We start from the raw sequence: 27,282 nt of genomic DNA on the forward strand, positions 1-27,282 counted from the left end.
AGAACCACAGGTTCAAGATTTACAAGTAATACTTCAAATGAAAGGTATTTCATGTAGGAACTTTGGGAACTTTGAATTAGCAAAATAGCATATACAGTTTTCACATAAATGACATATAGCTATTTTAAAACTAGACACTGTGCAATTTTCAACAGTTACTGGGGGAGGTAAGTGTTATTAGTTTTTGCAGGTAAGTAAACCACCTACGGGTTTCAAGTTTGGGTCCAAGGTAGCCCACCGTTGGGGGTTCAGGGCAACCCCAAAGTTACCACACCAGCAGCTCAGGGCCGGTCAGGTGCAGAGGTCAAAGTGGTGCCCAAAACGCATAGGCTTCAATAGAGAAGGGGGTGTCCCAGTTCCAGTCTGCCAGCAGGTAAGTACCCGCGTCTTCGGAGGGCAGACCAGGGGGGTTTTGTAGGGCACCGGCGGGGACACAAGCCCACACAGAAAGTACACCCTCAGTGGCACGGGGGCGGCCGGGTGCAGTGTGTTAACAAGCGTCGGGTTTTCAATAGAAAGCAATGGGAGACCAAGGGGTCTCTTCAGCGATGCAGGCAGGCAAGGGGGGGGCTCCTCGGGGTAGCCACCACCTGGGCAAGGGAGAGGGCCACCTGGGAGTCGCTCCTGCACTGGAGGTCGGATCCTTCAGGTCCTGGGGGCTGCGGGTGCAGTGTCCCTAACGGGCGTCGGGTTCTTAGAAGCAGGCAGTCGTGGACAGGGGGAGCCTCGGGATTCCCTCTGCAGGCGTCGCTGTGGGGGTTCAGGGGGATCAACTTTGGCTACTCACGGTCTCGCAGTCGCCGGGGAGTCCTCCCTGAAGTGTTTGTTCTCCACAAGTCGAGCCGGGGGCATCGGGTGCAGAGTGCCAAGTCTCACTCTTCCGGCGGGAAACACGAGTTGTTTCAAAGTTGCTTCTTTGTTGCAAAGTTGCAGTCTTTGGTGAACAGAGCCGCTATCCTCGGGAGTTCTTGGTCCTTCTAGATGCAGGACAGTCCTCTGAGGCTTCAGAGGTCGCTGGTCCCTGTGGAAAGCGTCGCTGGAGCAGTGCCTTTAGAAGTGGGGAGACAGGCCGGTAGAGCTGGGGCCAAAGCAGTTGGTGTCTCCGTCTTCTCTGCAGGGTTTTTCAGCTTAGCAGTCCTCTTCTTCTTAGGTTGCAGGAATCTATCTTGCTGTGTTCTGGGAGCCCCTAAATACTCGATTTAGGGGTGTGTTTAGGTCTGGGGGGTTAGTAGCCAATGGCTACTAGCCCTGAGGGTGGCTACACCCTCTTGGTGCCTCCTCCCTGAGGGAAGGGGGGCACATCCCTAATCCTATTGGGGGAATCCTCCATCTGCAAGATGGAGGATTTCTAAAAGTCAGAGTCACCTCAGCTCAGGACCCCTTAGGGGCTGTCCTGACTGGCCAGTGACTCCTCCTTGTTTTTCTCATTATCTCCCCTGGACTTGCCGCCAAAAGTGGGGGCTGTGTCCAGGGGGCGGGCATCTCCACTAGCTGGAGTGCCCTGGGGCATTGTAACACGAAGCCTGAGCCTTTGAGGCTCACTGCTAGGTGTTACAGTTCCTGCAGGGGGGAGGTGTTAAGCACCTCCACCCAGAGCAGGCTTTGTTTCTGTCCTCAGAGAGCACAAAGGCTCTCCCCACATGGGGCCAGAAACTCGTCTCTCAGCAGCAGGCTGGCACAGACCAGTCAGTCCTGCACTGAACAATTGGGTATAATACAGGGGGCATCTCTAAGTTGCCCTCTGTGTGCATTTTTTTATAAATCCAACACTGGCATCAGTGTGGGTTTATTATTCCGAGAAGTTTGATACCAAACTTCCCAGTATTCAGTGTAGCCATTTTGGAGCTGTGGAGTTCGTTTTTGACAGACTCCCAGACCAGGTACTCTTATGGCTACCCTGCACTTACAATGTCTAAGGTTTTGTTTAGACACTGTAGGGGCATAGTGCTCATGCACCTATGCCCTCACCTGTGGTATAGTGCACCCTGCCTTAGGGCTGTAAGGCCTGCTAGAGGGGTGACTTACCTATGCCACAGGCAGTGTGAGGTTGGCATGGCACCCTGAGGGGAGTGCCGTGTCGACTTAGTCATTTTCTCCCCACCAGCACACACAAGCTGGCAAGCAGTGTGTCTGTGCTGAGTGAGGGGTCCCTAGGGTGGCATAAGACATGCTTCAGCCCTTAGAGACCTTCCCTGGCATCAGGGCCCTTGGTACCAGGGGTACCAGTTACAAGGGACTTACCTGGGTGCCAGGGTTGTGCCAATTGTGGAGACAACGGTACATTTTAGGTGAAAGAACACTGGTGCTGGGGCCTGGTTAGCAGGGTCCCAGCACACTTCTCAGTCAAGTCAGCGTCAGTATCAGGCAAAAAGTGGGGGGTAACTGCAAAAGGGAGCCATTTCTTTACATGCACCAAGAATTCGGAACTTACTCTGGACATTAGCACACTTCCATCGTATGATTCATTTAAAAAACGAACCGAAAACTCTGCTATTTCAGTGCTCCTTTCAACTCTTAGGTGTCACCACTGGCAATCTCTTGGAATGGGTACTATATCAGTTAATGCTTTGATGTCACAGTCTACTATTAATGCTAGCTTTATAGCCATCTCTTGAAAAGATTTATAATATAGTGTTATCGTATTTATTTGTAAGTTATACTGTTATGCGTTACATCTAGTTATATTTTCTAGTGTTTGCACTAAATAGCTTTTATGGAAGACACTCTGCCACCCATTGGGTCTTGCTCGGGCTATATAAAACTGCTCTTAAATAAATAATAAGTAGCTTCCCTGCCCGAGAAGACATCACTGGGGCCGGAAATCCCTTGAAGATGCTCTCACTGACTCCCTTTCATACTACCTGGAGAGAAATATCATAGTGCTCTCTCCCATCAGCGAAGTTCATTCTGCGACTATCTCAAAATTGTTTTGCCTTGAGGTTTTTCAGTAAACATTATAACTGGGAAAAAGTGTATTCTTATACTGTCTGGAAGCACTGGTGCTGGGACCTGCAAAAGTTGGAGACCAGGGCACAGAACTATGACCACAAAATGGCAACGAGTCTGCTTTTTAAGAAAATGGCAATTGACTTTCAGAAAAGTACCCTCTTCTACGCTAAAAGGCGGACTATTTAGAGGACTGCCTGTCTTTTGCAAATATGACATATGGAAAGGACCTACACAACGACATACTGACTCGGGTTTTCAAACCAACACTTCCGGCCCTGGGCAGATGCAGTAACTCAGGGCAAGACACAGAAGAACAAGGCCTATGTAGAGTCTGAAGTGACGACTATTGACTCTATAGCGAGACTAGAAACAACATCTCTTTTTTGGAAGAAACAATAACCTCAGCAGAGGCGGTGCTTAATTTGTGCTGGTGGTTGTAGGTGCTCAGCACAGCAACTTTTTTCAAAGGGTCGGGGCTATAACACTTTTCTTCCCTGGATGGTGGGCCTGATAATTATTAAGAATAAATGTACCTGTCCTTCAGAGTGGCTGCCTGGTATGTCTTCACTGGGTACCCTACCCTGGTCCAGGCATGATGACCCTATACGCTAGTGATGTCAGCGCTGCTGCCTGTCATGCGGACCATCATGTTTAGTCAATTTTGCTGATGCATACTAGATAATTGCGTCTGAGGTCTGACGCTGGGCTACGTAGCTAAGCTGGGGGGTGGCAAACTGGGGCGGCACAGGTGCAGGAGGAAAGTTTCTGCGAAGGCACAACACATGAAGAGCAAATTGAAAGTGTGCACACCTAAAGAGGTTCTTAACCTTGTGACTTCAGAGGACCCCCACTTAATCATTACTGGAATCATTAGTGGAGTCTGGGTACCCCCCATTAAGTTGTTACTGGAAACTGGGGAATGATTTGAACCACAAATCGATACAGAAACAATACAGAAACAAGCATTCATCAATCAAATACACAAATTATGACATAAAGTATTTAATTCACAGTCAAATATGACAAAAATCAAATTAGTAATTTTAATAAGAGGGGTGGAGCGTTTATAAATTCAGTTGAGGACATTCATCATCCATACTCTATTCTGTATGATGCACTTGCACTACTCTCACAAACAAATCTGAGGATAGTAACAAGTTTTAGCCTCCAATTTCAAATTTCTTCACATTAACAGAACATTTTAAACTTTGAAATTGTACATTTAGGAGCTCATTTACGAGGCCCTTGGTGCAGGGCGGTGCAGCAAGTGCCTTGCTGATCCTTCCTGCACCAGTGGGAAAGGGCAGAAATGCACTGTATCTATCAGAAATAGCACATTTCTGTCCTCTCCCCCTGCACTGTCACACAAATTGCTGCCTAGCTCCAATGCAGGCACCCTTGCATCATGGTGCAACGGTGCCTGCATTGTGGGGTTGATTACTTTTATGGAGCAAGGGACACCTTCCTGCACAAAAACAATCACAAGAGATGTTTTCCTCCTTCTATGTGTGCTGTAGAATGCAGCACACATAGAAAGAGGAAAAAACAGGAAGAAATAAAGTTATTTCTCCCTGTTGCGTCACACTTATGCCAACCCTGAGGTGTTGTAGGAATCTGATGCATTCCCGTACTTGTAAATCTGGAAATGCGTCAGATTCCTTCGGATTCTATGGGTGTTGCATGGGAACACCCCAAGCAACACCCCTCAAATGCCCCTTTCATGCAGTATTATGTGTGAAAAGTGTCCATATTTACATGCGAGGTGGCTTTGCTTGGCCTTGTAAATATGGGCTGGCACACTGCACCACCAGAGCGTAAAACAAATTATGCTCTGGTGGAGCAGTGTGCTGGTAGGGCCTCATAAATGAGTCCTCAGTTTTTTTATTTATATACACTTTATTAATCAGTTTGCAGAACCACAGAGTTTACCGGACCACAGGTTGGGAATCATTGACTTAGAAGTACGATTGTATGATGTGGAAGTAATATCTAAAAATGGCACAGATAAATGAAGCTCATATAAAATCATGATTCCTAGTGGATAAAGTTGTTTTGATACTTGTGAATTAGTTTTGTATTTCAGTGATCAGGTGAATTACTCGACACAAGTGAGTGCCTTTTTAGACAAGCTTTCTATTTGGAAGTGGTCACTGAACAAGGGACATTGTAGAGTGGAAAGAACCCAGGGGCTGCCATGAAGCTCATGGAACTTCTAAAAGCCATGAAGAGAACATGGACCTCATCAGAAATGCAACTGGAATATGATTCAAAACCGGATCCTTCCTGCAGGCCTGGGTATTAAAAGAAACAAAAATAAATAATGTTCAATCAAACAGTCAGCATAAAATGCCAGAGAATCTAAAAATAAAAATGCAGGAAAGGCTTGTTAAAGAAATGGAAACCCATCTTGAGTATCAAGTCTTAAATTTTGTGGTACAAAAATATCATAGCCAATATATCCACAATAAATATACAATCAAGATGAGAGTATGTATGGGTAAGTATAGATTTACTATCATGAATTCCACGTAAAGGTACCCTGGCAATGTCTTTATCTCCAAGTTACATGGATGTGGAGTTAAGAATAGTAAATTTAAGTAATTCGAGCAATGCAAATCAGATTTCCACATACCGGAATCTCTCTGTCTACAATGCTATCAGTGGTGCCATTTGACACTCCACAGCTCTAATATACAAGGGGCGATACGACAATATACTGCTTTCGAAACCCTACTTAGGGCTTTTGATATTGTGCACCTATCAGGTGATACTACCAGTGCCGGATTTAGGGCAGTGCGAGTGGTGTGGGCGCACCGGGTGCTGACCTGAATTGGGAGTGCTGGGCTTAGGGGGGTTTGCTGTGTTTAGCAATAACTTAGATTAAACTTGCGATTTAAAAGCACCTGCTGAAAAGTTCCTTGTGTTTCCAGCCTTCAGGAGGGAATTAAAATGCCAAGATACCTCTTGTGATTAATGTTGCTGCCAGGGAGAATTGGAAGTTTTGTCCAGTGGCAGCTTTGACTCCTCATAAAGTAGCATAGAGGGTTAATATGCCTGTTGCAAGAACAGATCTGTATTTTATGTGAATAGCTGAGTGGATTAGTAAAGCCAGCCTTTATAAGCACTTTAAAACAAAAGAATGTATGTGAAAGGGGGGCCATGGAGAGACGAGGGGCACATTTACCGGGTGGTAGTGAGGGAATCTGAGGAGGTGGTCATGGGGTGGTGGGGTGCCCAAAAAAACTATTGAACAGGGCGCCACCAGTGCTAAAGCCGGCCCTAGCTACAACACTCTACACAAGTACGACTACACCCATATCAATCACAATAGCAATCTGACACTACTGAGGAAATTTCCCAGAAACAGTGGGAAATGCTGTGGGCGATATACCCAAAATTTATAGAAGCATATCCTAACGTGAGACAGCCTACACACTGATGGGTCGGTGGCACTACACCCCGACATGCCTTTGAATTAGGTACCCCCACTTACTCAGCACCATGCTGGTGCTACAAAACAATACTCAGTGACTTCCATCACATATGGTGGTCATGCCCCCTCCTAGCTACTTATTGAAAGGAGATTCTTAGTCATATCAAAGTGTTACTAGGCTACCCTTTGCAGACTCCTACACCACGGTAGTTCTAGGCAATCACCTCCTAGATTTAGAGGCAATGGCACACTCACTTTCTCACTGGTGCCCTACCAACCTTCAGCGGTATCTATTTGACCCTTTTTATATAATTCTCTCTTTGTACTGGATGTTCCTTTGTGCTATTAACACATTGTATCTCATGTTTTTTTTTCTTTGTAAAACAAATATTCTCAATAAAAAGACTTCTAGTCAAAAAAAGAATAGTACATCTATAGTTACGATATCTACGTACCTTCACAATATATTGGTAATCAATATTTTGGATACAATATTTCGTACACAACAATTGTGTGCTCAGTCTTCTAATGCACTGCCCCTTCTTCTCTGGAGGAGAGCCAACTCCAAGAACACAAGGAGGTGGCAAAGAATCTCTGAAGTAAACACCTGTCAGAAGGTTTGAACAGAGAAGGCCAGTGGAGCAGGCAGAAGGAAGATCTTTAAGGAAGAGATGAAGGGACAGGCATAACAATAATATTGTTACTTAAGGAGGAATTTAGTAGACATCATCAAGGAAATATATTTTAGAAGGGGTGTTGAATTTTCAGCATACCTTACACAGAATGATTGATTTTGTCCATATTTGACATGTGCTTCCACACAGTGCCTGTGCTGCAAGCATGCTCCTGCTGCCACCACTATCAACGCCTACGCAGGGACTTTATAGTTCAGTACATTATCCCTTGTGGAATGTGTGTCAGGAAGTCTGGTCTATCAATGATGGAGCCCCAAATGTTGTTGCTAATGTAAACTCAGCTTCCTCAAGAAATTTCTGTCCTGTATACATTTCCAGCAGTGTTGTGTAAGAACAACATTGGCCCTTGTGTCCACACCTGGCAAACACATTCAGTTCAAGGTCATTAGATATTTTTTTACCAAAGCCTGTGTCTGTAAAACCAGCCATCAAAAGACCAATCAGAATTGCATCAAATAAGTTGGCAATTACATTATTTTGAAGCCGTGCTTGAAATCATTAAAGGTAAAATCTACTTCTCGCTCCCAAAGAATATGTACAATGCTAGTAAATCTGTTGCTTTCTTTGGTCTCTTAAAGAGTGTGATGAACAGCAAGAACTAATTCCGCTCATAAGAAAATGTTCCTTCATGCATTCTATGTGCAAACAATGTATTTGCACTTTTTCTATTGTAGGTTGCATGTTAACAGGATGCATATTTTTTGTAAATCATTATATTTGGCTTTGTTATAGTGGAAGATGCAATATTAGGAAAGATGACACTTGAGTTACCTTTATTTGGAGAGAAAGTCATAAAACCTTAATCCTAAAGTTGTTCCACTTGTTTGGAAGTCTAAATACATCTGTGCTTAAAGGCTTGGGAGTCAATAACTTGGTGAAAGAATGTTGTGTTGCTAGCAAGAAGGCTCTATATTTATATACCTATTGATGTATTTTTTAAATTCCTAGGGCAAAATGGAAGCCAGAGCAATCAATGTTACTTGCAGAAGAGAGACTCCAATGAGTGATAAAGGGAAACAACCATACTTCCAAGGATCTAAACCTGGAAGTCAGAAATTCAACACAACCATGTCTATGGTCTCTTTGACTTCCTTGGTCATATTTCTGAAGGTTTGTGGCTTTTTCGTGACTTACAAATGTCCAAAAAGAGCCTAAAGCAAGCACTTTATGCAAACTTCATATGTCTTGCACTGCTGCATTGATGTGATGTACTTACCCTCAAAGTTCTCTGTCAGCTTCTTTTCTGTCTCATCGTACCCTCCATTCTTAACATTCTTGAAAAATTCTTCCAAGTAATTCAGAGCATCCTTGGTGCGTGCATCCTCGTTGATCATGAGAGCATCGTTGTATTTCTGAAATATAAAAAAGCCACCCTTTAATGTCATTTTTACGATATATAGCCTTTACTTCCCAGGTCACTTCCGTGATCTTGGGGACAGACACAACAGTTGGTTTTAAAGTCTAACCCTCTTTGCTGCTTGCTTAAATTTGTGTGATGCTGAGAGTAAATCGTAATGTTACTTTAGCTCCGTGATATAATGCTGCAGATATTCTGTTAAATCCGCTGAATGCGATAAATGTGCACTAATCTGACAACTGCACGGTTTACATTGTTGAGGCATTGTAAATTAGACCCAATGTGGAGTTAGCTGACAACAACCTAGAAAAACAAAAACAGATGATTTAACCTGGCATTGCATTTTATAACAAATTAGGTGTGCCTAGTTAACATAATACTATATTGTGAAATAGAATAATCAAAAGAACTTTATTTTAATTCTACAAAAGCCTGGCATAAGACTGAACAATAGTGCTTTGAATTCTTATGTTGGTATACGTTAAGGGATACGTTGTCTATGTACAGAAAGCATTTGAACTGTGCTGCACCACCCTACGTAGAGATTTTCCTTTGTTGACACCCCACATTTCGACTAGGGTACTAGATATTCTGTCTGACGCAGATCTGTACCATTGCCTACTATTGTAAATTATCACACTTCTACTGCGCAGTGGCACTCCACCCAATGTTTGCTTGGTTGCAGAGGTCCCACACAATGGTGCCTCAAGTGTTAGACTGCCACCCTTCATCTAGGGGTCCCATAGAGCCCTCCAAACACAGAGGTATGCTCTAACGTATTCACCCCAACTCAAATTTCCAGTATAGCTAAAACTTGTGTAAGGTATAGGTGTTCAAAGGTACATTAGAATGTTGACAAAGTGAGAAACAAATTCATACAGATTCCAACACATCCCAAATCCCAAGTATCTTCTAGCAAATGATTGCAAATGCCTTTAAATTAATTACTTAGGGGGCGATAGAGTGGATTTACACCGAAAGTAGCACTGGGGTGATTTTTGTATGGAGCGAAGGCATTGCAGAAAGCATACTGTCTCACCCTATATATTGAGTCATGTAGTGGGAGACATATCAAATATACCAAAATAAACTGAGATACAAAGTAGCAATGTCTTCTTTCTCCGCAGGAGTTCTCCTTATATACTGTATTTAAACTTCTACTGTTAACATGAAGGGATTATGCTATTTCAACATATATCTAGTACTTCCCTAAGTAAAACATGTTGAATTATTTACTGATGACCTATAATCCAGGTGGGGTAATAGGTGTGGTATTAGAAATCACGCCTACGATTACAGGATATCCGGGTGTTCAGAAAACAATCAACCACTGAAGTGATTGAGAATTCACAACTGCAAAGTGCAGTCTTGATTAAGAAACAAATTACAAATTTCTGAGTAAGGTTCTGACACAAGCTGATAACTTGTTGAAGGTTTAACTACATCCGTAAATCGGGGAGAATACAAAGGTCATTAAGTATGGGAGGGAACGATTGTTTGCCTGTGTTTGGCAGGATTAATTACGTCAACATGTTGGTTCTTCTGCTTATTGTAAAGTTACATCACATTGTCTTTCGGGATGCCAAGTAACTTTGTTTAAAGTTTGCAGCCTCATAATTCATCTATGCAATTCAAATGACATATTTCAATTAAGAATCCTTTTTTTGGGGCGGGGAGATTCCCAGAGTTCACTGCAAATGTTTTAAGTGTCATGATGGTGAAGAACATGAACATCACTGTACCAGAAATATAGATAAAAACATTGGGTGCTCGGGTTGCTTCAGAATCAGGAAAGTATTTTTATCTATAAATTTGTTAGACCACATCATTTGAAGTAAACTAAGATTAAAACATCCATAACTGCACGGTTTGTGTTGTGAATCACATGCGTGTACTCCGATCCACCGAATTTACCTCCTACATGCCCGTTGGGAAAGAGACTTCAATCCTGGAAATATTTCAATCAATCAGGCTAACTTGTAACTCCGAAAACTATTAAACAATGACGGCCTTTTAATCAGAATTAAAACGACACGTTACCTATGATCCTTTAGTGACCTACGTTGACAGAAGAAGCAATCCGTTTAAAAAAATAAGCACTCGCCCGTACAGTTGACAAGCACATGTTTAGTTAGTTGTAACTAACGAGTTTATTGCTCACTGTAAACCTATGACTGAAGGATGTATTTGATGTTTAATTCCCTGGCAAATAAGGACTGGACCAAAGCTTCCATTCTAAATACTGGTATCAGTAATGCTGCATTAGAATGTTGTTATGAACATCGTCGTACAATTAAAACCTGGGATTGTGGCATCTTCCTAGTCATTCTCTGTGAAGTAATGAACCCAACAGCAGTCTCTCAACACTTTATTACACTTTTCTGCATTTTATACTATAAGACTCTAGTTTCATGTAAGTCTTTATCATAAATATATTGAAAGACTGGGTTAATTTGTGTCAGTGCTTTCAGGTGGTGGGCACTGGCACTCATGTTTTAGAACATGCTTTTATGAATTGACAGGCAAGAGAAAGAAGGAAGAAGCAAAAGACGTAAAACCAGTGACAAGAGGAGAAAGCATGATTAAAATAACCTACAAGACTGAGTTAAAGAGATGGAAAGTATGAGTGGAAGAAAGACACATGAGTTGGAATCCAGAACAGGCAGCCTTTGTATTTGGCAAACCCATCATCTCGGAGCACCGGCAGCAAGCTCCTGAGAAAAACTTTGGGCCCAAGCGCTTATAATTATTTTTCTACAAAATACGCATTGTGCGTATGGAAATTACCCGCAGGTGTTCAGTGTACGTAAAGAGAGTTCTGCAAATCAAGCTCTCTTTATCCTTGTCTTCCATGTTCAACAGTCGGCACTTTTTCTGTGTGTCAACAATCCACTGCTCATATGTCTGAGTTCCAAAGGATCGAGTCTGGATGTTGGACAAGGAATCTGAAAAACACCAAATAATATTTCTAGGACTTTTTTTTGCAAAGCAACAAAAATTACATAGTCAAAAAAAACAATTCGAACATATTTGTGCATACTTTAGCAACGCTGCGCCAGTTTATGGGCAGGTTGGCGGCTCTTGTGCAATCAAGGAAAATGTCCCATGTGACTGCTATTGAGGTAGTAAAATATAGCAATTATCAATATACAGTGGCCTCTCAGGGCTCTTGGGTCCTGGTGCACTGCACGTGCTGCACCAATGGTAGCTACGCCCCTGCAGGTTAGTGCATTCTTGTTAACGTACGAGCATCATCGCTTTCAAGTTCTTTTTTTGAGCTTGACCTAAATGGTACCATGAGCTGCTTGTTGCATAGCGGTTTTTGATCATAAAAAAGCAAGAATGGAAGCCCTCCATTCCCTGTGAAAATGAGTCTCCCTCCAAATAACACTGTGGGCCATATTTATACTTTTTGACGCAAAACTGCGCTAACGCAGTTTTGCGTAAAAAAAATTTGCGCCGGCTAACGCCATTCTGAAGCGCCATGCGGGTGCCGTATTTATTCAATGACGTTAGCAGGCGTTAGCCGGCGGCGCTGCCTGGTGTGCGTGAAAAAAAACGACGTACACCAGGCAGCGCCGGCGTAGGGGGATATGGAGCTTGGGCACCAAAAAATGGGGCAAGTCAGGCTGAGGCAAATTTTTCGCCTCAACCCAATTTGCGCCATTTTTTTCGACTCCCAGCCCCCATTGAAATGACTCCTGTCTTAGCAAAGACAGGAATCATGCCCCCTTGCCCAATGGCCATGCCCAGGGGACTTATGTCCCCTGGGCATGCTCATTGGGCATAGTGGCATGTAGGGGGGCACAAATCAGGCCCCCCTATGCCACAAAAAAATAAATAAAAAAAACTTACCTGAACTTACCTTAATGTCCCTGGGATGGGTCCCTCCAGCCTTGGGTGTCCTCCTGGGGTGGGCAAGGGTGGCAGGGGGTGTCCCTGGGGGCTTGGGAGGGCACCTCTGGGCTCCTTCCGAGCCCACAGGTCCCTTAACGCCTGCCCTGACCAGGCGCTAAAAAACAGCGCAAAAGCGGGCGTATGTCATTTTTTTTGACTCGCCCACTCCCGGGCGTGAATTTTGCCTGGGAGTGTAAATACGGCGCACATGCCTCGGAGTCTTTAGACGGGAACGCCTACCTTGCATATCATTAACGCAAAGTAGGTGTCCAAGCTAAAAAATGACGCAAACTCCATGGACTTTGGCGCTAGACGCGTCTAACGCCAAAGTATAAATATGGAGTTAGTTTTGCGTCAGAATTGCGTAAAAAAAAACGACGCAATTCCGGCGCAAACAGAGTATAAATATGCCCCTGTATATTTGAACCTTAATAACACACGAGGTCGTGCAAACAGTCTACAAATATTTGAAGCTAGACATTCAGAAACAATGACAAAGTACCTGATTTATCACACTTGAAACACTAGGGGGCATATTTATACTCGGTTTGCGCCGAATGTGCGCAAACATTTTTGACACACATTCAGCGCAGACTCTGCACCATATTTATACTATGACGCCCGACCCCGCAGATGTCAAAAATCCTCTGTGTGCGTCATTTTTTGGATGGGGGAAACCGCCTTGCGTTAATGACATGCAAGGTAGGCGTTCCTGTCCAAAAAATGACTTTAAGGCCTGTGTGCCTTATTTACACTCTCACGTCATTTTGACGCACAGGAGGGGGCGGGCCTTAAAAAACGACACAGAGCCTGATGTGCGCCTTTTTTTAACGGCTGGGTGAGGGCAGGCATTAAGGGACCTGTGGGCTCACTTCCATGGTCACTGACCATGGAAGCAGTCCAGAGGTGCCCTTCCCTGCCCCCAGGGACACCCCCTGCCACCCTCGCCCACCCCTGGAGGACACCCATGGATGGGGGGACCCATCCCAGGTTAAGTACAGGTAAGTTGAGGTAAGTATATATATTTTTTTTTTTTAAAGTGGCATACAGGGGCTAATTTGGGCCCCCCTACATGCCACTGTGCCCAATGGCCATGCCATTGTTGACTCCAGTGCACTTTAAAAAAAAATTGAAACCTCTTTAAAAAGGTAAGTGCCGTTCGAAAGTTACACGTATGGGATATAATGTGGTTACTATCTTCTCCGCAAACATAATTCTTTCTGATTCCAGGATGTCTCCTAGCATTGGTTATTACATTTCTTCAAATCTACCAGCGTCAGAGCATGTACTGGCGATTACCACACCGTAGGCACTAGTAGCACCGATTGTTTACTGTGGCCTACATTGAGGGTTCAACTAGTCACTAGAGCAAATGACTTTCACTCGTTTGTCGAAATTAGGGTATTCAAGAGTGAAGAACTCCTTACATGAGACGTGAAAAGCATCTTGATTTCAGAAAGGGTGGCATGGCAGTGCTTGCGCAGACAACAAAGCTTTTATGACGTCTTCATGAGAGTTTGCTCTGAGTTCAAGAAGACAACATTTAGCTAGAAAAGAAAAAATAGTTTTACTTCCCTCTAGAGCCACTAGATGGTGGAATAAGCACTGCATGCAAAATTATTATGTGCGCAGTGCTGCAAAATATTGGGGCGCCCAGAATCTGGATGCACCACTTGATGAGATCGTGCGTTTTGGTACCTTTTCAGGTATTAATATTAATTGGTCTAAATCAGTGGTGCTGCCTTTGACCTCCAGGGTGCAGCGGTATGACTCTTGATACCCCCTGGTGTGGGCGGATGGACTGGTGCGGTATTTGGGTATACAGCTGAGTTGTGATGTGGAGGAGCTGTGGCTGGCTAACTATGGCACTGCTCTGACGTGGCTGGAGGGGAAGGTAGAGTCCTGGCGAACCCTCCCGCTGTCATTGATAGGACGTATTGCTATTGCAAAGATGGTAGTTCTACCGAAATTTTTGTACCTATTTGTGAATCTCCCTCTCCCGCTTCCGAGAAGTTACCTGAGGCGTCTGCGCTCAACACTGATCTGCCTGGTATGGGCGGGCCGACGCACGCGTATTTCATGGGAGAGGCTGACGTTGCCATTCGAACTAGGTGGGCTCGCTGCGTCGGATATGGAGCTGTATTATCTATGTGCTCAGGCGCACTATGCGTATTACTGGCTGAATCCTATTCGTTATCTGCCGCACCTGGCGCCTGAGAGCGACTCTGTGTGGCCGGACGACCTGGCGAGAGCATTCGGAGGACGTGTACCGTCCCGGGTGCGGGGGATTGACACGGTGGCATGTACGATGCGGGCGTGGGGTATGTTGATGCGGCGGTCCGGGGTTTCGGTCCCGTTCGCTCCTTCCTTACCGGTAATGGCGATAGCTGACGAGCAGTTGTATCGTGGCGGTGGAGTACGTGGGTTTCTCCGAGATGCTGGCCTAACTGAGTTGAGAGATTGGATGATGGATGATCGCTTGCTTGATGTATCTGAGATACTGGCTGGTCGCGAGTGCACGGCGCTTCAGCGTATGTATGTGATCCAAATTCGTTCCTTTTTGCGGAACCACTTGTGGAGTTCGGATGAGGCCCCGGTGGAGTTCGGCGCTCTGGAGTCTCTCTGCTGCACGCGGTCGCCTAATAGGCTGGTCACCAAATTATATAACTGTATGCAGGAACAGAGGAATAATCTCCGGGAGCCGTCTAGACTAGCGTGGGAGGCGGATCTGGGAGAACCCATCTCGGAGGCTCTGTGGCGTACCTGCTGTGCGCATATGAGAGCGTTGACGCCAAATTACAGGTTTAGATTGCTGCATTTTAAATTTTTGCACAGACTATACTATACTATACCCCAGTGCGGATGCACTCCTTGGGGTTGCGCAAAGATGCGCGCTGTGCGCGCTGCCGGGCGCCGGAGGCTAGTTTTTTACATTTGGCATGGGAATGTGCGGATGTTTACGCCTTCTGGGTGGCAGTTTTCAATGCAATCTCTGAAATGGTCGAACTAGAAATTCCTGCCACTCCTAGAATCGCGCTGCTTGGGTGCGTGGAGGACATCAGGGCAACACACAGACGCTTAGTGGGCCTACTATTGCTGTTAGCCAAGCGTAGAGTGGCCATGTGCTGGGGTGGGACGAGAGCGCCGCACCGCTCTGAATGGCTAAGAGATGCTGCTTTTTGTCATGATCAGCTTATAGTCTTCTGGAGCCTGATGCCTGAAGGGTCTAGACCCAAAGATATTTGGACCCCACTGAATAATTTCTTAGCGGCCCAAGACGAGCGAGTGATATAACCAAAGAAGCCCGGACGAATTACTGACCCCTCTGTACGCTGGCATCTATGTCAGGAAGGTGAATGGCTGTTGTTGTCTGGTTGTATTCCCCACCTACCCCTTTTGTTTATATCTGTTGATATCCCTTATCCAACTGTATGTTATCACTACTGCATCTCTGGCAGAAATTGCCCTGTGGTAATTCCGTACAGATCTTGTCCCCAATTAATGGATGGGAAATTTAGAAGAACAAACTGGATTGTAATGATCAATGTGTACCTGTCTGATTTCTCCTGTACGGAATGTATGTTAATATTGCAGTGGGCGGCTATTGCTCTTTAGATATGCTGCTCTGCAGGGACTGTTGTTCTACTTTTATATATTTGATATGATAAAATCAATTAAAAAAATAAAATAAAAAAAAAATATATATATTGGGGCTCACAATCTACTTCTTTTAAAATCAAGCAACCAAATTATTGTCCCGTGATTTAGGTCTGGCTTGACAGTGCACCTGGCTACTGGACGTACCATTTTTTATAAGGAGAGGTGGGTTTGAGTCCATCCAAAGGATTATTCCTCTCTCACCACATGCTACTCATAGTTTTCGGCGTTTTATCCCAACTACTATGGAAATCTTGCATTTTAATGCACAAGAAACTTGTCTGTCTCAAAAGAACATTGAATCATTACACGTTAAATTCGTTATATGAGTGATGCACTGTATACAGAAAGCAATGACTTCTGTTTATCTTTCACTATGGCTTTCCTTTAATATTTTAAAAGGTCTGTTTAGGAGTTTGGCAGTATTACAAGCTGACTGCCAAACCCGTGGGAAGAACGCCCTCCCAAATGTATTACTATGTCTCTGCTGGGCTGACTTGCAAGAACAGTGCTACAGTATTGGCTCCGTCTCCCTTAAGGGGGCCTATGGGAATACCGTAGCCAGGGGCGACTTGCGCCCCACCGGTTTTTGAAAAAGGAGAAATAAAATGATAATAACATATGCTACGCTATTATCATTTTACTTTTCCTCGGAGTAAGGGACGGGGCTGGGATTGATGGATGGGGCCAGAGGAGGGTTATGCACCACAATGTGCGCATGGCTGTTTGGCCAGTCATGTGGGGCTGGCCAAACAGACGTGCAATTTGCATGTTCTCTACAGGCTGCATTACACAGCAGAGTGGAGAACATGCACAGGCTCCCAATCCGAGTCTGAGTGGCAAAGTAGGCCGCTCAGACCAATCATGACGCTGCTGTTATGCTGGTAACAGCAGCGTCATAATTGGCTGGGAGCCTTTGTGCACCTGGGAACAGGAAGAGGATGAGGACGGAGGGGAGACAAACATGTCTCCCCTTGAGAGTAAGTATTTTTTATTTTTTATTATTATAATGTTTTTGTTTTAACCCCCTTTCCCCGGGGGGTTAAAACAATAATAATAGCAAAGCAGACAGTGTGTATTCCAATGGTGCTGGAAAGGGGGTCCCTTGACCTGCCCATGCCATGGGCAGAGCAGGGGCCCCTTGTGGCCCCCAGAACAGGCTTTCTGCCAGCCTTTCCACAGTGGGGTGACCACCATGAAAAGGCTGGTGGAAAGCTGAGTTGTAATCAGCACGGCAGCGCTGAGTTCAGTGGGGCAGTAGCTGAGGGCAACTCAGACCGCAGACAGCATGTCGGGAACAATGTTACTGGTGGTGACGGCGGTCCCCTGGCGGGTCTGCCCACTAGGGTTCTAATGCAGCAGTTGGACCACCAACAGTGCTGTGGTCTGACCATCACAGCGAGTGTGGCTGTTCTTGGAACGACACACTCATAAAGAGGCCCCTTGTCAGGACTCGAATTGCAAGTCACACATTTTGGCTTGCCAGTGCTTGTTTTTGACAGTCAGGGTGGATACTTAAACTATTAGGAATGAGGTAACAGCAAGTATTACACCCCTCTGTATTGTGGTTGTGCAGTACCTACTCTAATTATGAATGCCAGATTTTATCCCCTTGAACACCTTTTGCAAAACACTATTGCCCTATCCTCCATGCTGGTCAAACCCTGATGGCATGGGCCTAGTTCAATATCTTATGTGTGGTTTATGTCCTTTATCACAGGGTCCCAGTGAGTCAGGTGCTAATGTCCCCGAACTGGATAACCAAGGTATTCCCTATATACTCCTGAATCCCCAAGCAATCAAGGCTCTACTGAAGAGATGCCACTGGGTTTGGAACTCAAATATATGGCCTGATGATGACTTTGGCGGAGGCGATTACTACAACACAACGGTGACTGCTATCCCGTCCACCGTATTACAAGTTCCATAGGATATAATGGCGGGCGGATTCTCTGTCATGTTTGTGATGGAGTAATCCCCTCCGCCAAGGTTATAATCAAGCCCATAGTATGCCTCAATGTCCAGACTCATTGACATTTCACTCAAGGGCAAGTCAAAGCTGTGTATTTTGAAAAGGATAGCTATTTAAATGTTGGCAAAGCCTATACTTCCCTGAATCTGTTAAAATATTTTTAAACATCTCAAAAACCCATCACCCAACATGAATTGGGATTCCAGCCCACAAAATAGGAGATTTCTGGTTTTGAAAATACATTTGCTCAAAATAAAAATTGCAGTAACCTATTAATGGGGATCCTGATAATTTTACAATCAGTGAAGAAAGTGCTGGACATGGTTCAAGAGGGACCAGTTATGTCCATAACTGGTTCTAATGTTAATAGCGATTAGGAGGAACTACTAGTTGCTGGGAGATGAGGCATCAAAGATGAGTCCACCCAGATTACTGAACACTAGAGACCTCACTGGTGAGTGGCTGTGCGTGGGTTTGGCCTCTAGGGGATCCGGGTCATTCACTAGACCCACCTGTTTAAATTGGCAACTGGGGACACTGCAATTTAGGATCCCTATTTTAAGGATGCCCCTTAAAATCAAGATATAACTCAAGCTAAAGCTGGATGGTTTTAACTGCCACGGGCACAGACGACCAGTCTCAGACAACTCAACACATGCCAAGTACCTCGAGTGAAACATAAAACCACGTCCCATTCTCAGGCTGCCAATTGGGATCTGGCCTTTCACAAGTTTTTAAGGGTGTCAAGGGACACTGCAAGCTCACCACAAGTGACAGTTCTTCAATGGTCCTTTGGTGGAGCTGATTTCCCATCTCAAGTAATGCTGGGTGAGTTGCAGACTCTCATGGCTTTGTGGCAAAGCCAGTTCCTTAAATCGCCCTGCACAGCTGGAACTTGACCTTCTCATTAAGGTACAGCCAGCTCCATTGATCTCCTGGGCAATAATGCACCAATCTTCCCAACAGGTCATAGAAGCAAAGCTTCTTCAGCAGCCTAGCCATGGTCCCTCTTATGGGAAGAGAACACCAACTTCCAAAATCCTAATTCTTGTCGCTTCACCGTTGATAAAAAAGTTTAGAGGAAGGCGGTTCCACATGTGGCACTGGTGAGAAGCATGACCCATTTAAAGGCTGCGCCGTGCTCAAAATCCATGTCCCTGGCCAATCAGGGAAGTGGGCTAAGGGTAGCATTCAACACGAGAGGAAGAAAGTATTCTTTTGGATTCATTCAGTCCTGATGTCGTTTGGTTGTTTTGTCTTACCACAGTGATGTTTTTAATATACATAGGGCTACCGGATGACTCACTGACAGCAAGGACACAAAGCTCAACCCATTTGCTTTTATATAACAACCTAATGTATTCTGGTAGCTGTAGTTATGATGCCATCATCTGGATCAATTAGACTAAACTATGTGGGTTTAATGGCTTTTGAAAGTTGAGCCCAGGCCACAGGATTACCTCCTAGTTCTCATTGGCTATGATTTGGCCTTTTTAATAAAACTGAACAGCTCACTATTACGGATAATATAACTCTAAACAAACGCAGAATACAGAACATGGGCTTCTTATTTCTGATCAGTGCTTTCATGTCATTAAGTGTACATTAGTAGAACAGACACACTCTATTCAACTCTATAGAACTTCGTGTTAATCAAATAAAAAAAAAACACAATAGCCTACTGAGAGGGGGGAAAACGTCCTTTGCCATTTCTTCAGTTTTAGCCATCATTGAGCAGATTATTTCAGAAAAGAGGTCCTCCTGACGTTTTCCAACTTCTCGAATGACTAGAAACCAGAAAAAAAGAAACATGAAAACTTTAATTTGTTTACATTACTTCTAATCCCAGTCATAACTAAAGGAGACAGAATATAAATGTAGGGTTTGACTATGGTGAAATCTTAGCTTCAGGTCTCTACTATGGAGAACAGTCTGTTCCACTGAGAAGCCCATATGCTGGTCTGTGTGGCATAGTATGCTTACATGTGTGCTTGTCAGTGGCGGCCCGTCCTTTAGGGCAGAGAGGCCACGCCCCCCCACCCCATGAAGAGTGTCTGTCAGGCTGAACAAAGGTCAGCCTGACAGACACTCTTCATGCTCAGGTCAGGCAGCCAGGAGCAGACATGTGCGATTTGCTCAGACTCCTGGCTGCCTGAGCTGAACTTTGCTGGGCTGAGGAGATCACAGATCCTATGGGCGTGACCTCCTCGGCCCAGCAAAGGTGCCTCGAAGCCCTCCCCTGGGTGACGAGGAAAGCGTCACCAATTGACACTCTCCCTGGGTGCTTCAGTTTAAGCCCTGAAGCGCCCAGGGCGAGTGTCAATCAGTGACACTTCGTCACAGAGTGGTGTGGGGTCAGCAGTCTCACTGACCCCATCCCACTCTGTGACGAGGCTGGGACTGCTGCCTTCCCTCACCAATGAGGGAAGGCAGTAGTCCCACCCTCCTGGGACCTGGAGGCTAAAGGTAAGTGTGTGTGTGTGTGTGTGTATGTATGTGTGTTATGTTTTACATTGAATGTTTGGTGCGCGCGTGCATGTTTGAGTGTTATGAGTGTTGTTAATGGATGTGGGTGCGTGCGTGTGTGTGTGAAAGAATGAATGTGTGTGATCTTGTAAAATGAATGTTTGGTGCATGCGTGCATGTTTGAATGGAATGAGTGTTGTTAATGGATGTGCGTGCATGCGTGTGTGAAAGAATGAATGTGTGTGATCTTGTAAAATGAATGTTTGGTGCGTGTGTGCATGTTTGAATGGAATGAGTGTTGTTAATGGATGAGCGTGTGTGTCTGTGTGTGAAAGAATGAGTCTGTGTGTGTCTGTGTTTGTGTGTGTGTGTGTGTGTGTGTGTGCCCCGCCCGCCCCCCTCCCTCCCAAAGCTGCCGGCCGCCACTGGTGCTTGTACTGCAGATCCGGTAGGATATAGGACTATTATTGTATTTTGGGAAAGGACAATCTACATGGGAAAAAATCTGCATGGGAATTTTTTTTGCATAGAAAAGAAAATCTGCATGGGAAATAATCTGCATGGAAAGAAAATCTGCATGGAATAAATCGGCATGGAAATCAGATTCTTTGTTCTCTGAACAGGAAAAAATGTTCTGTTTCTACTCCTATTGCCAATATCATCACGATATAATTAAGCCTGCTAAATGGGAAATATTTAGGTTTAATTATGAAAACAATTTTTTTTATTTTGTTAACGTTGAGTTTATTAATGAATATTCATGTATTCTGAGTGTTGAATTTGCATAGAAAATGTATTAACTTAGGGAAAAATAATGCACACATTTGATGTTGCCCCAGCGTTCATGAAGTGTACTTATTAATGGCTTATTAATATGAAATGTTGAGCTTATGTTTGATTAATGTAGTACTATGTCATATTAAGGGTCATGCATTATCGATTAGCTTTATTAATTTGTAGGCCTTACCTTAGCAATGACTTGGGCCTAGTTGCATGGCCTCATGTTAAGCTGCATTTTGTGGCGTTTTATAAAATGGCTGCTTAGAGAATTAAACTGTGATTCTCCACTGTACTGACCATGTGCTCGTAACTGAAGTTTGTTCTCATGAGAAACTGCTTGCTAGAAGATGCTGTACTAGCTAGGGAAACATTGTATATTGTAGTATGTGTAAGACTGACCTTCACAGGAAAAGGCAATCGAAGCACTGACTGGAGTACAAGTTGCAACCATATTGATACCTGACAAGCTGAACGATGGGAACAGGAGAAGAGGAGCCAATCATCGACATGTGAACCATGAACTAGAGAATTAGTAGATTTGAGGTTTTATTTTCATTGGAGTAGATGCAAACATGCGATTCTTTGACCAATAAGGACGTGGGAAATAGTTTTAAGAAATCTACCTTAGCCAGACTGCATAGAGAAAAGACATGTTATGTGTTCTATTCTTTTGAACTCTCCAAGGAGGCCATTCTCCCCATTCTTCCTGAGAGTTTAGTTATTCTTTTCGAACTGCATAAAGAGACTTTTGCTTTTTCTGAACTTTGATGCTGAATCCTGACGGCTTGCTGACCGAGCTGATGTCCTGTTGACGAAGACTGTCACAGCTTGTTGAACCATATAGAGGACAGGTATGAACGATGTTATTGATTGTTATGTCTATTTGCTTTTGTTTCTAGGTACCAACCGCTATTTTGACAGAGCCATAGTTAGATGTTTTTCCAAATTTGTGTGACTAAATTGTTTTGCATGAAGTCCAAACATGCTGTTCTAATTTGGTGTTAGTTAGGGTCCTCAGTGATGAAGTTCGCTACATGTAATAACCGTTGATGTCTTTTCTTTGCTGAATCTAAATGTATGTTATTTTGTTTGCGCAGTTATTCTAGCTTTTGATTTGTACTGTAACTTTAGAGTGTGTAGTGGCTCAAGCTTTGATTAGATTGCAATTCTTTTGCCGCTTTTGTAAGCCATTGTTATTTTTGTATGTTTATCATTTGATTTTGAGACAAAGTTACATGACATTAGCATTGTTAATATAGTGAAATAAATATTCACATTTTTATGTAAAGTTGTGGTTATTCATGACTGCAAGGTTATCGTGCGTGGAAATGACTGACTCCTATTGATTATTGATTGTTATTTGCTATTGATTTGTATCGGTACAGGGTTACATGGTGGCAACAACTCAGAGCGCAGTCAAAAGGTCCATCGGCCTATACGCGTCTTCCTTGTAAGCTTACTTAATAAGGTCTGACGCGCTAACAATTTTCAAAAGGGCTAGTTTCTACAGTGCAGGCCTAAATGCCAGGAATGGGTTATTCTGTTTTTTTTTGGAAACAACATTTGAACAAGTTTCTGGAAATACATGGATACGGAAGGTGTTTGATTGGAGCCGTCTGAGAGACAATTGTTTTCTTCAAGAAAACCAGGATGATTTACATCAATGACTCCTTTTGAAGTACAGTATCTAAATATTCATTACGCGGTTCCTAACCCCCTTTTGTAAATCGATCTTTAAATAACACTAGCCTTTTAGAGAGACACAATTTACTTCTAACGTTTCACAAGTGTTGTGGGATAAACCCCTGGTGAAAGCCCCAAAACGGCCCATAGAGTAGTCTTAAAATGCTGTCATGTTTTGAATGATGTTTCAGACGTAGTGTGCCTTCAAATGCTCAATTACTACTACACCTTCCAAACGCTCCATGGGGAAAACCTTAACCCCGTTGTAAACCAGTGTTTAAATCACACCAAGGGCGTTGGGCGGCAGTGAAGAACACTGTGGAATACACTGTCTGTGAAGAGAGTCTGGCAAACGAACTGAAAGACCTAAATAATTTTGGGGAGTGGATGTATTGTGCACTTTTGTGCCTACAATCAATAAATACTATGATGTATAAATCCTACAAAGTTATGACCAATGTTACTGCTCTGATGTGTTTGGAAATGCACCATCTGGCACCACATGTGTCCCCAGCATCCTTTTCCCACACTACTGACTTTGAAACCGCAGAGAAAGCACTGTTGCTTGGTTCAACTTGCGAGTACTTAAAACTGGTGCAGCTCGATGTTTCTGGTGTGCATTATAAGACATCAGCTGACCGAGATACTGACAGAGCAGAACCCGATCTATGCATATGTGTCATGTTTAGGAAACCAGTGAGCTATGCTGCAGCCGACTATTATTTGGACTTGATTCCTTTTAAAGCATATAGACAATATCCCGTCAGAACTAAGGGCCACATGTAGCAAACTCCGAGATTGCGACTCGGAAATTGCGAGTCTGTCCGACTCGCAATTTCCGAGTCGCAATCTCGGATGCAGAACTGTGTCTCAGACACCATCTGAGACTAGCTATGGGGTCGCAAAGACCCACCTCATCAATATTAATGAGGTGGGTCGCATTTTGCGACCCCATAGCGAGTCCCTGCACTCACAGGGATGGTGGCCTGCTGAAGTCAGCAGACCTCCATGTCTGTGACTGCTTTTTAAATAAAGCCTTTTTTTTTTCATTTTGCAGCCCGTTTTCCTTAAAGGAAAACGAGTTGCAAAATGAAAAAAATACCGAAATCATTTGGTTTCGTTTTTTCAGTGTAGGCAGTGGTCAATTGGACCACTGCCTGCTCTGAAAAAACATTCTGGGCAACCTTCACAAAGGGGAAGGGGTCCCATGGGGACCCCTTCCCTTTTGCGAATGAGTTACCACCAGTGTGACACTGATGGTAACTGCGAGTTGCTTTGCGACCGCATTCGCGGTCACAAAGCAATTCTGAATTGCGATGCGAGTCACAAATAGGAAGGGAACACCCCTTCCTATTTGCGAGTCGCATTCACAAATTGCGAGTCGGTACCGACTCGCAATTTGTGAATGTGCATCGCGTTAGGCCGTTTGCATGGCGCAAACTGCGATTGTCGCAGTTTGCACCATGCAAACGGCTTCGTACATCTGGCCCTAAGACACACACCATACTGATGGAGATATTTCACCTGTGATGGAGCCAATTGTTAAATAACGTGATGACTAGTGCCAAGAGGCCGAGGCAGTGGCAGATGCTACACTTAATAACACCTCCTAGTAACACTAGGTGTGAGGAAGCCTGAAAAGATGAGAATTTTCATTGATCTAAAGTTCTGACTTTCACAAAAACGATCTCACAATTCCCCAACTTCATGATGTCTTAAAGATGCTTTTTAGGCAAGGATGGCTACCACTGTTGGGGCTTGGAGTACATTTCCAGGATACAAGTTAGAGTAACATCCCAAAAGCGAGTCATTTGGTTTGTTACCAGCACCAAACGAATCATGACACAACTGTGAGAGGATAGGGAATCTTTAAGAAGGTGTCAGGACAGGATTACACTGTGACTCTGGCTTCCATTGCATAAACAAGCATTTCAGTAAAAAGTGAAAGGGCACAAATGCACAAAGGGTGGAGAACATAACACCCGTCATGATACACCTAAAATAGATTCCGTCAGGAACTACGTGATGCAATGAACCTTTCCACAAAAAAACATAAGAGTACCACAAGTTTAAAAAATGTAATCCTGAAAAAGTGTACCGAAGAAAGACAGTGCTTCAGCTGAATCACTCAGTGGCATGACAGACAGGGGGCAAGGCTACTTCTCCTGCCGTACACAAATGATGAAATATCTAGATTTCCAAAGGGGCTGGGCTGGAGCAGCAATCTTGAATCTACATTCCAAACAAGAATGTGTCTCTTCTGTGATGTATGGAATCAGTCAACTGAGCAAAGCAAAGCACTCCGTAAATGTAAGAAAATTATACGTTGCAAAATAGTGGAAACTAAACTGCATTTAGGTGCAAGAAGAGATGGGTTACAACTCTTCAATGAGAGGTTTATAGGGAATGTGGAGAAACAGGAAAAAAGCACAATGGGGCACATATTTGTTGAGGTTTTGCATCGCCCTTGTGGCATGCAAGGGCGATGTAAGGCCTGAATTAGATTGATCAACCCATGCAAGGCCACCTTGAGTAGCTTGATAAATCTAGAGTAATGTAAGGCAGTGCAACTGACTGACCACCTTCTTCCATAGGAAGATCAAGGACATTTATGACAGTTTCGTACCCCATGACTCTTTGAACCCATCAACAACACCCCTGCTAGGATCAGCCAAACTCCCTCGACTCCTGCACACCTGGACCCCACCTCACGACGGAGGACACCCTCTCCACCATGAGCAACATCCACTCTGGAGCCCTGACCGACCCCACACCACACTACATTTTCAACAAGGCCAGTGCTGCGATCGCACCAGATCTCTGCAAGACCATCAACTGCTCCCTAGAAGCAGCAACCTACCCCTAAGACTTGAAGCACACCGAGTTTTGCCCTCTTCCAAAGAAACACACATCTGAGTGGACCGGCCTCAAGAACTACCACCCCATCTCACTGCTACCCTTCCAGCTAAAGTTGCAGAGAAAGCAAGCAATACTCAGCTACGCCAACACATCGAGGACAACAACATCCTGGACGTCTCCCAATCATGATTCAGAACCAACCACAGTACCAAAACTACCCTGCTCTCAGCCACAGATGACATTCTCTACCTCATCGACCAAGGAAAGACAGCAGCCCTCATCCTACTCAATCTCTCAGCCACCTTTGATACAGTATCTCACCATAGAGTATGCGCCAGACTCCATGCAGTAGGCATACGAGGCAAGGCCCTTGAATGGATTAGTTCCTTCCTGACAGGCAAACACAATCGGTCAGGCTCCCATCCCACCGGTCAGAACCCACCGACATCAGCTACGGAGTACTCCAAGGATCATCGCTGAGCCCTATGCTATTCAACATCTACAGGATCTCACTCTCCACAGTCATCAGGAACTACGAGATGAATATTGTCTGCTACGCTGATGACACCCAACTGATCCTCTCCCTGACCGAGAACCCACCAACAGCCAGGAAGAATTTCAGAGACGGAATGGAAGCAGTCGCCATCTGGATGAGGGAAAGCTGCCTCAAATTGAACTCGGACAAAACTAAGATCCTCGTCCTGTGACCCTCACTGTCGGACTGGGATGACTCCTGGTGGCCCTCAACACTCGGCAAACTCCCCAGCCCTACAGACCACGCATGCAACCTCGGTGTCATCCTCGTCTCAATGCTCACCATGACCAGGCAGGTCAGCTCCATCGCCTCCACCTGCTTCCACACCCTCTGCCTCCTATGAAAGATGATCAGATGGATACCAACCGACTGCAGGAAAACCATGACAGACACCCTTATCACAAGCAGACTTGACGGCGGCAATGCCCTATATGCTGGAACCTTAAGAAGAACCTGAACAAGCTGCAACAGATGCAGAACGCAACTGCCTGACTCATCCCCCGCCGAGAATACATCACAGAACACCTGAAGAACCTCCACTGCCTCACTGTCAAGAAGAGTATCAACTTCAAACTCCTCATACACAGCTACAGAGCACTCCATGACGACGGACCCAACTACCTCAAAAACCGCATCAACTGGTACTCCCAAACCCCTCCGCTCGTCCCAAAAGTCACTCACCAGCATACCCCAAATAAAGACATCCTCAGCTGGAGGAAGATCTTTTTCATACCTGGCAGCAAAAGGCTAGAACACCTTGCCACAGCACCTCTGACAGTCGCCATCACTGCCTCATTACAGAAAGGACCTCAAGACATGGCTCTTCGACTGGTCTCTGTGGTCACCCCTCGCGCCTTGCGACTCTATGGGTGAGTAGTGTGCTATACAAGTTCGTGATTGATTGAGTGCAAATTGCTTCTTTTTGTTACTCTGGAGCAGGGAGACGTTCCATGGGTGGAGCATGGGTGTTCCCATGCATCCACCCATGCATTTTGACAA

At 44.6% G+C, this 27,282-nt stretch overlaps 1 protein-coding gene across 2 annotated transcripts in view; it reads right to left on the reverse strand.

Moving 5' to 3' along the window:
• Nucleotides 1–27,282, reverse strand: part of RIGI (RNA sensor RIG-I) — a 484,815-nt gene that overhangs the window by 97,499 nt on the left and 360,034 nt on the right. For both annotated transcript variants that reach the window (XM_069239695.1, XM_069239686.1), the window contains exons 11-13: nucleotides 19,643–19,747; nucleotides 11,222–11,379; nucleotides 8,294–8,429 (exon numbers count right to left, since the gene is read on the reverse strand). In XM_069239695.1, the coding sequence (XP_069095796.1) occupies nucleotides 8,294–8,429; nucleotides 11,222–11,379; nucleotides 19,643–19,747 (399 nt within the window). The remainder of the gene's footprint in view (nucleotides 1–8,293; nucleotides 8,430–11,221; nucleotides 11,380–19,642; nucleotides 19,748–27,282) is intronic.

The sequence above is a fragment of the Pleurodeles waltl genome, chromosome 1_2 (genome assembly GCF_031143425.1).
Source record: "Pleurodeles waltl isolate 20211129_DDA chromosome 1_2, aPleWal1.hap1.20221129, whole genome shotgun sequence".
In the NCBI taxonomy this organism is placed as follows: domain Eukaryota; kingdom Metazoa; phylum Chordata; class Amphibia; order Caudata; family Salamandridae; genus Pleurodeles; species Pleurodeles waltl.